The 9,559-nt window shown below is 35.4% G+C and overlaps 1 protein-coding gene across 4 annotated transcripts; it reads right to left on the reverse strand.

Annotated features, from left to right (window-relative positions):
- Positions 1–18: 18 nt before the first annotated feature.
- Positions 19–9,274, reverse strand: syap1 (synapse associated protein 1). 4 transcript variants are annotated; one of them, XM_059540531.1, is made up of 9 exons: positions 8,965–9,274; positions 7,199–7,317; positions 4,079–4,145; positions 3,900–3,973; positions 2,730–2,869; positions 2,511–2,653; positions 1,925–1,983; positions 1,712–1,838; positions 19–789 (listed from the first exon to the last, which is right to left on the reverse strand). In XM_059540531.1, the coding sequence occupies exons 1-9, from the start codon at positions 9,110–9,112 to the stop codon at positions 632–634; spliced, it is 1,035 nt and encodes a 344-aa protein (XP_059396514.1). In that variant the 5' UTR covers positions 9,113–9,274; the 3' UTR covers positions 19–631. The 4 variants fall into 4 exon arrangements, with proteins under 4 accessions (XP_059396514.1, XP_059396513.1, XP_059396516.1 ...); XM_059540530.1 differs by having other exon boundaries at positions 19–804; XM_059540533.1 differs by having other exon boundaries at positions 19–756; positions 8,965–9,273.
- Positions 9,275–9,559: the final 285 nt, after the last annotated feature.

Genomic DNA, 9,559 nt, shown 5'->3' on the forward strand with positions numbered 1-9,559 from the left:
TGGAGGAACCAGAAAAGAGAAGGTTTAAGACTTTATTTACTGCAACAAAATCATGATTATTCATCTTAAATGAAATAAAACAAGGTGCAAGTTGAAAAAAAACCCAACAAACAAACACAAAGTTATATTACAGCCCTCACCTTACAAACACGTTTACATTGTGTGAATAAACAGTTATGGAATTCAATTTGGATTTCAACTTCACCAAAACCTACCAGACGATGATCAGAGTACAAATATCAAATCAACAATCAAAAACCAATAAAGGAATGAGAAGCCATTAAAACGCGAGTTTATGTGCGATTATAGTGTTGGAGCATTACAACCGTTCAGCTTTTTGAGTTTCTGTCTGCTTTTACAATGCAATAAGAAGGTCTGTATGGCAGAAATAAGTCAGAAAGAAAAATTAAACCAGCAGATTACATCTGATTTATGTGTTATGATCTGCATGCTGGCCCCTCACCGAATCCCTCTACTGCTAAACATCACATTTATTAAAATTTTTTATAGGAAATCCTGATATTTCAGTCTAGTCAGATTGATGAAATAGTAGAAACTCTTGCTGATCTCTTCATTTGAGCGCTGAGGCACAGCAGTGCGTCCTCCACACCAGAGGTGGCGCTGTCACGCTTTAGCTGTCATCCTGCAGCATCTCCTCGATCTCGCGGTCCCAGTTATCGTCACGATTTTCCGGGTCGACGACCACCTCGTATTCCTGAAGCTCCTGCTGCAGCTCTTTCTCCCAGTCGGCCGTCTCTTCTGTCGGAAAACGAGAAATATTGAAGACTTCTGAAATAGAGAAGTCTTAAAGATAAAATAACAGAGTAAAATAAACACTTTCCTTTGAGGGAAGATTTAATTCATTATGTCATATAAAAAAAAAAATCATTATGCAATAACATAAATAAAATTATTATTAATTATTAGTGCAAATACTTAATAAAGAGTGGCATTTATTAACAACCTTTTAGCGTTAAAAACATTAAAAGATTTAGTTTACGCTGAAGTACTACAATAAAACCAAGCACTAAAACTAAAACTAAAATTTAAAATCACAATTTAATAAACAATATATAAGCATACTTTAAAAATACTAATAAAAAAAAACTATATAATTAAAAAAAAACGTAAAATAAGAAAAAAACTAAAAAAAAACTAAAATAAGTCAACACAGGTAATAAAAAAATTAAAAGTAGTTCAAAATATTAATAAAAATATAGCGAGTATTTCAATGATACTAAAATAGTGAGGAGAAAAGAAAAAAAAACATTTTTCCTAAAAAGCAGGACTGTGAAACAGTCTAAAAAATAATAATAATAATTGTATATTTATATATATATATACACACAAACACACACACAAAAAAACAAAGTAAAATAAACAGCCTATTATGCAAAATTTTAAAATAACTCAAAAAGCAAAACTCAGCAAAAAATAAAAATCATTACGCAATAATAATAATAATAATAAATAATAATGCCATATACATAAAAAAAAAAAAAACTCTTGTAAAAAATGAATTATTTAAAAAGTGGCACACAATGAAATAAATGTTTCTGGAAAGAAAATAAATAATGTTTCTGCACGCTAAAAACAAACATTTCAGCTATTTTTTCATTTTCATTTATTCATTTATTAAGGAATAAAAGATAGAAATAAAAATAGAATTGTCTTATAGCTACGGTAGCTGTGTGCAGTTTGTGGAGCTCACCGTCTTTCTTATCCAGCACCAGCTGCTCCATCTCCTTCCTCAGATCCTCCTGGTTTATATCACAGGCGTCAAACGCGTCGCTCACGAACTCAGACACGCCGGGGCTGGTGGAGATGTCTTCCTCTTCCTGCCAGCACAGAGAACACAGACGCTTTATCAGACGCTTAATCGCTGGAGGCTGGAATGAGATGCAAATCTGAGGAGAAACCATACCTGGCTAGCCTTAGCTTTAGCGCTGATGGCCACAGGCGGTGTTTTGGGTCTGATGCTCTCTGTGAAGCAGGAAAATACAGCTTCACTTCATTCTCCAAGAGTTTAAACTGTGACTTTTACTACAGAGAGACTAAAATAAATCGCTTCAGCTTATAATATATATTATTATAATTTTTTTGTATTTAGTTATTTTTAAAGTTAAATCGTTTTGTTGCAGGGTTATTATTGTTAAGTCAAACTAAACCATAAAAAAAAAAAAAAGATTATTATGACTATTTTTATTTTATTTGTCGCCTAGGCAATCGTTCTCATTTAGTATTACGTCAAATAATAATAATAATAAATATATAATAATTTATTGCTGTAATAACTAAAGCTAAATAAACTAAAATGTAATAAAAAAATGATAAAAACCCTCACAACAAAATTACTAAAACCTAAACTAAATTGAAACGAAAACAGAAAATAAATATATTTTAGTACATTAAGTCCCACTAAATGAAAATGAGAGTACTTCTCTAAACTAGGTTTACGTGTTTTATATGTTGATGAACGAGATCCGTCCTATCTGTGAGTGTGTGTGAACCTGAGATGTTGTCGTTGAGCGTGGAGGCGGTGTTCTTCTCTTCTTCTCTCTGCTGCTGCGCTGCGAGAGCCGTGAGCTGAGCCGACTGCTTGATCAGAGACACACGGTAGAAGTAGTTCCTCCAGAACACGTCCTCCTTCACCCTGACACACACACACACACAGGTTCAGACGCTCCTGCTCCCTCCGTGATATGCAGCAGTAACAGAGCCAGTCTCACTGTTTGGGGACGAGGTCGAAGCGCATCCTGTTGAGCAACTCGTCTTCCTGTAACATCACCAGAGCCACGGCGTACATCTGCTCGAAGTCGAACTGGAACTGAACTCCGGCCGGAGGATCGCGCAGGAAGTTCCTCTTGTCCTGAACGACACAGAAACACTCCTGTTGTTCATTATGTCACGAGTTAAACCTGACCGGACACTTGAAATTAAACGTATTATTTATTTTCAGTACAATCAATGTAATATGTCTGCACAAAACTCGTCATAAGGGTCACTTTTTTCCGAAAAAAACTGAATAAATAAGCTTTCTATTGTTATGATCTGGAATCTGAGGGAGCAAAAAAATCTAAATATTGATAAAATCGCCTTTAAAGTTGTTCAAATTAATTCTTAGCAATGCATATCGCTAATCAGAAATGAAGTTTTGATAGATTTACAATAGGAAATATCTTTAAGGACCATGATCTTTACATAAAGTCTTAATGATTTTTGGTATAAAAGAAAAATTTATAATTTTGACTCATACAAAGTATTGTTGGCTATTGCTACAAATATAATCCAGTGACTTAAGACTGCTTTTGTGCTCAAGGGACACATATATTTTATTAAAGAATATTTTTTATTTCGGATTTTGAGAGAATTTATTTGTTCTATTTAATATATACTGTATATATATACATTCAATAATTAGAACAACATTTTTAACATTGAGAATTATACTTCTTTAAGATATATTTTCTATTACTTATAGCCGTATTTTATGTTAAAATAGAGATAATGACTTAAAAAAAAATTTTTTTTTTTTTGAAGGCAGATTAGTGCCATCTGGTGCAAGTAAAAAAAACTAAAAAATATTTAAAAGGTTGTGGCTTTGGACTTATATTTTACACATATAGTAATATTTAGTGTTTAGATTTATTTGTGTGCATTTAAAATCCCAGTTTTTGCATTCATTTTACAACAGTCAAAGAAAGAATAACATCAGAGTTGAACAGAAATGTAACCGATCTGATTTCAGATCTCTTACTGGAGTCTTCTGGCTCAATGTTGTTATATTCCGCTTCATTTGTGTGTGTGTGTTTGTACTCTTTATATGTTAGAGTCTATTACTTAAGTGAACTATTCAAGTGTCCTGATGTTTAAATATGGAGGTAAAGCAGGGGACTCACAGCGGATAAAGCGAGGATCTGCTGCTGAATGGTTTCCTCCTCGGTGTATCCGACCCACGGCGGCACGGCGGCGTCTACGGTCGAGAGATTGAGGATTTGTGCAAAGAAACAAGTGTATAAAAAGATTTTCCTTCAAAAGAGCTGCACAAAATCACAGATTCAAGCATTTATGTCCATACCTGTTTTCTTTGCATTTTTCTCTTGGACAAATTTTTCCTGCTCCTTCTGAAAATCTCCCAAAATGGTCTGAAGGAGGATTGAGTAAGAGATGTATTACTGTCTGAACTAAAACCATAGTAAAAAATAAATAAACAAATTAAATAAACTTGGACGGAAATGCATTTCATTTCATATAATAAAATGTATCTTTGTTTTGAAGGACTAAAGTAACTAAAAGTAATAAATAAATAATAAAAGTAACAAATCTAATCAAAATCTATATTAGAGATAAAACTAATAAATTAAAATGTAATTATAAAATTTTTTTATATTAAATATATAGGATTTTTTATTAATAAAATGATTAAAAAACAAATTAATAACATTAAGTAAAGTGAAAAATTAAAAATAATAATAAAGGTATATACACATATTAAAAAAATAATAATAATAGATGAGACAAAAACACACAATATATCTAATATATATTTTCTGTGAATAATGTTGGATCTATATTTTAGCTAAAGTGAAATTTAACCGTTTTTAATACCACAGCAGAAAGCATAAAAAAAACACATGTAAAAAAAAAAAGTCCTTAAAAAATGATTGAAAATAAAAAAACTGTCACATCCCCCGCCCACTTTCCAAGATGGCAGCTTATCCTTTGTCCTGTTTAGTGTTTGTTTGTTCTACCTAGTTTTAATTTGTTTTTTTTTAATGGATTTTAACATCTTCTCAAACTATTTCTTGCCTTAAACGACGATGATCACTGCGTTATTGCAGGTGTGAGAGATGCCAGGATATCTAAATGTAAACCGCGTACTATAATTAAGAGAAATCGGAAGTCATTCTGTAAACAAGCCTTTTGTATTGATCTTAATCTTTGCGACTGGACCAGAGTGAATTTGATACCAGATCCCGAAATAGCGTTGAAATATTTTATGTCACTATATTTGAATATCATAAACAAGCATGCACCTTTTAAGAAATATATAATCAAAGGCCGTGATAATCCGTGGTTTTCAGAGAAATTGTCTGGTTTAATTCATGACCGTGATCTTGCTCGGTCGATGGCAAAGAAATCCAAAAATAGTTCAGACTGGCAAAAATCTCAGATACGTAAAGCGAAATCTGATTTTTATGTAAATGAATTATGTGATAGCTCAGCTAATCCCTCAAAATTTTGGAAAGTTATAAAATCACTGTCTTCTGACGCTAGGGATACTGTTATGCCAACACAAAGTGTTCATGTTGATGGTGTGTCCTCAAACTCATTATTTATACAAACTGGTGTTCCCCAGGGGTCCATTTTGGGTCCCATTTTATTTACTATTTCTATAAATGACTTGTGTAAAAATGTAACAAATGCTAAATGTCATTTTTATGCGGATGATACTGTTTTGTATTGTTCTGCTCCAGCCTTGACAAGTGCTATAGAGGATCTGCAATCTGCCTTTATAATTATTCAGAAGAATCTTCAGAAACTGAGACTTGTACTAAACTCTGATCAAACTAAAATGATGTGCTTTTCTAAATCAAGGAAAACAGAAGATGCTAGTCAGATTGTAATTGAACTATCATCTAAGTAATTGAGTATCAGTCTATAAATATAGAAGAAAATGTGTCTTTCAAACAGCATATAGAGGGTCTAAGAGTAAAGTTGGGTTTCTATTATAGAAACAAAGGATGTTTCTCTTTTAGTACAAGAAAAACACTTATAAAACCAACATTTATGTCAATGCTGGATTATGGTGATATCTTATATATGCATGCAAACAAAGCTTTCAGATTCAGTATATCATACAGCACTAAGATTTGTGACTAATCCCACTTTTTGCACCTTTTTCCTGGTATAAATTGCAGAATAAGCTAAACTTTGACTATTTACCGACAATGACAGAATTTAAAATGAGGATAAATAAGTATTTGAGTACTAAATGCACATGTGCTGTTACTGAGTGCTGCTGGTGAATATGTCGAGATGATGTTTAAATTGCCAAAATGTCTTTTTCTGTTAAACGTTTGTATATGTATTTTTTAAAATGGAACTATTATTCTGCCGTCTGGCCAGGATTCCTTTGAAACAGAGATTCTGAATCTCAATGGGATTATTTCCTGGTAAAATAAAGGTAAATAGTAATAAAAACAAACAAAGATCAAAGAAGAAAAAAGATACAAATGAAACAAACAGTGCTTTAAGCTTTTTATCTACGTCTAAAGTATTCGGCTAACAGCTTCTGAATAATTGGTCTTCACTTTAAGAATTAAACTTCCTTTGTTTCTTATTAAAGCTACAAAAGTCTTTCGGTCAACAGCAGTGAGTGATTTTCTCTTTGTATTTTGTTGTTTGATTAATCTGAATATTAGGCTACTGTCACTTTAAGAGCTACACGGATCCAGTTTAACTACTGTTATTCACCTATTTTCATTTTCTACCGTTTACGTTCACTTACTGTAAGACAGAACTGATGAAGCTTTATGTGAATAATCACCAAGCTTCTCTGCGTGTATCTGATAGTTTAGAAACAGCGCAAGTGCTCTTTCACACTTTTAAGACTTTAATAAATCAAGCACGTCCCATTTCGGAAAAGTCACGTTAAATTATTTTACAGATTCACGCGTAAAATTCGGCTTTTATGTAGGAGCGAAATGGGTCGCGATAATCGCTTTATATCATTTATAGTATGTTGTTTAACCACTGGAGGCCAAAATCGCAATTTAAGCTGTATTTCGATTAATTGCACCACTCTACTTAAACGTACAAATATTAACAAAAACTACAAAAGTATATCCGTGATACTAAATTAACATCGGTCGGGATTTACTCCTTAATTTTAAAATCAAAGTACAATGCTTAACATACAGACAGCGACTAAAATATCTGTTTTACGTTTTTTTTAACGTTAATTTTTCAATTTATTTTATTAAAGTATAAAAAATGCCAGGGTGGTGAAACAAATAAGAAATACAATACATTTAAAAAAAAATATTATTTCAAAAGGATTATTAGTCACTTAAATTTGACGTGACAAGTCAACCGTTTAGTAACAAATTGTATAAAAAGTGATTTTTTTACTAGCTACGTGTCAAACAATAGATTTTATTTGTCCTAAACATGGACTCTTGATTTCTGTCTGTACCTTGTCAATGATGCCGTCGATGTTGCTCTCCTCCACCGTTTTCTTGAGAGTTTGCGCCGTTTCCACCACAGACTCGGAGATCTTCTTAGACGCGTTACTCGCAAAGTTCAGAAAGTAGCCTGACGGAGAAATGTGCGTAAAAAAATCATCAAAAATCATCTTACATTGAAAGAATGTTCATTTAGCCAAGACTATGTGTGAGTGTGTGTGTCTGTGTGTGTGTGTGTCTGTTTATCTCTGTGTGTGTGTGTGTATGTGTGTCTATCTGTGTGTGTGTGTGTGTGTGTGTCTGTGTGTGTGTGTGTCTGTTTATCTCTGTGTGTGTGTGTGTATGTGTGTCTATCTGTGTGTGTGTGTGTGTGTGTGTGTGTGTGTGTCTGTGTCTGTCTGTGAGTGTGTGTGTGTGTGTCTGTGTGTGTATGTGTGTGACTGTGTCTGTCTGTGAGTGTGTGTGTGTGTGTGTGTGTGTGTATGTGTCTGTCTGTGAGTGTGTGTGTGTGTGTGTGTGTGTGTGTATGTCTGTCTCTGTGTGTGTGTGTGTGTGTGTGTGTGTGTGTGTGTGTGTGTGTGTGTGTGTGTGTGTGTGTGTGTGTGTGTGTGTCTGTGTCTGTCTGTGAGTGTGTGTGTGTGAAGTGAAGTGACGTGACATTCAGCCAAGTATGGTGACCCATACTCAGAATTTGTGCTCTGCATTTAACCCATCACACACAGAGCAGTGAACACACACACACTGTGAACACACACCCGGAGCAGTGGGCAGCCATCTATGCTGCGGCGCCCGGGGAGCAGTTGGGGGTTCGATGCCTTGCTCAAGGACACCTAAGTCATGGTATTGAAGGTGGAGAGAGAACTGTACATGCACTCCCCCCACCCACAATTCCTGCCGGCCTGAGACTCGAACTCACAACCTTTGTGTATGTGTATGTGTCTGTCTGTCTCTGTGTGTGTGTGTGTGTGTATGTGTCTGTCTGTCTGTCTGTGTGTGTGTGTGTGTGTGTGTGTGTCTGTTTATCTGTGTGTGTGTGTGTGTGTATGTGTCTGTCTGTCTCTGTGTGTGTGTGTGTGTGTATGTGTCTGTCTGTCTCTGTGTGTGTGTGTGTGTGTGTGTGTCTGTCTGTCTGTCTGTGTGTGTGTGTGTGTGTGTGTGTGTGTGTGACTGTGTGTCTGTTTATCTGTGTGTGTGTGTGTGTGTGTATGTGTCTGTCTGTCTGTCTGTGTGTGTGTGTGTGTGTGTCTGTGTGTGTGTGTATGTGTCTGTCTGTGAGTGTGTGTGTGTGTGTGTGTGTATGTGTGTGTGTGTGTGTGTGTATGTGTCTGTGTGTATGTGTCTGTCTGTGAGTGTGTGTGTGTGTGTATGTGTCTGTCTGTCTGTGTGTGTGTGTGTGTGTCTGTCTGTGTGTGTGTGTGTGTGTGTGTGTCTGTCTGTCTCCTACATCTGTTTTAAACTTTTCAAGCTTTTACTACTATGTTACTTCTAATTTTTATACTAAGCTTTCTCAAGCCAACCTTTAAAGTGTGTCTTGATTATATATTTTTTTTTAATCTAGCGTCATTTTATACTACATAAATATCCCGCATCAGAAAACATGCTGTAACTGGTACAGTACTACAGTAATGGATCAGTAGTTCATGTGTCACTCTGTCACTATGTCCGCCTGTCAATCACATGACGTCATAACCCGAATACTCTCATCGGATCACAGATGGAGTGCTGTGTGTGTGTGTGTGTGTGTGTGTGTGTGTGTGTGTGTGTGTGTGTGTGTCACCGCTGAGTCCTTTGGCCTGCTGGAGGATGTGTGGAGTTTCTTCAGACTCTGTGGTGATGTTTTCCTCCTCTGCTGTTTCCTGTTTGTCCGTTTTCTCCTCGTTCTCTTCAGACTCTCCTCCCAGCCACGAGCTCCAGCTCTTAAACATGCTGCCGGCTCTTTGTCCGTCTCTCCGCGGTGAATTCAAGGATCTCCGATCGATTCAATCAGGATAACTTCACTCCATGACTCGCATCCTCGACGGGCCACATCAACAACAACAGCAGCAGCTGAGCGCTTCCGGTGACGTCACACAGCAGCAGCAGCAGCGACACCTACAGCGCGGGAAGAACGAATGCGCGCAGCTCTGCAGGTCAGTTTTATATATATATATATATATATATATATATATATATAGCTCCCTCTTGTCTTAAGCTCTCCATTAAACAAAACAAGCCAAATAACACATATTAAACGGATATTTTGAAATTTGATGGTATTTGATGATTTGTTAATTGCATTTAATGCAGTACATTTTCAATAAAACACGTACAGTTGTTTGTTTAAGGTGTTTTTATGCATGTTTGGCTGAGTCCTCGTTGCACTTACACGTTCT

Source organism: Carassius carassius, chromosome 46 (assembly GCF_963082965.1).
Source record: "Carassius carassius chromosome 46, fCarCar2.1, whole genome shotgun sequence".
NCBI lineage: Eukaryota > Metazoa > Chordata > Actinopteri > Cypriniformes > Cyprinidae > Carassius > Carassius carassius.

What these genes read in the sequence shown, in the direction of transcription:
- syap1 (XM_059540530.1), bottom strand. Translation starts at nt 9,112, where the DNA reads ATGTTTAAGAGCTGGAGCTCGTGGCTGGGAGGAGAGTCTGAAGAGAAC. An exon ending in GCAGGCCAAAGGACTCAGCG is followed by an intron (nt 7,318 to 8,964) that starts GTGACACACACA and finishes TTTCTCCGTCAG; the next exon opens with GCTACTTTCTGAACTTTGCG. An exon ending in CTAAAGCTAAGGCTAGCCAG is followed by an intron (nt 1,839 to 1,924) that starts GTATGGTTTCTC and finishes CTGTGCTGGCAG; the next exon opens with GAAGAGGAAGACATCTCCAC.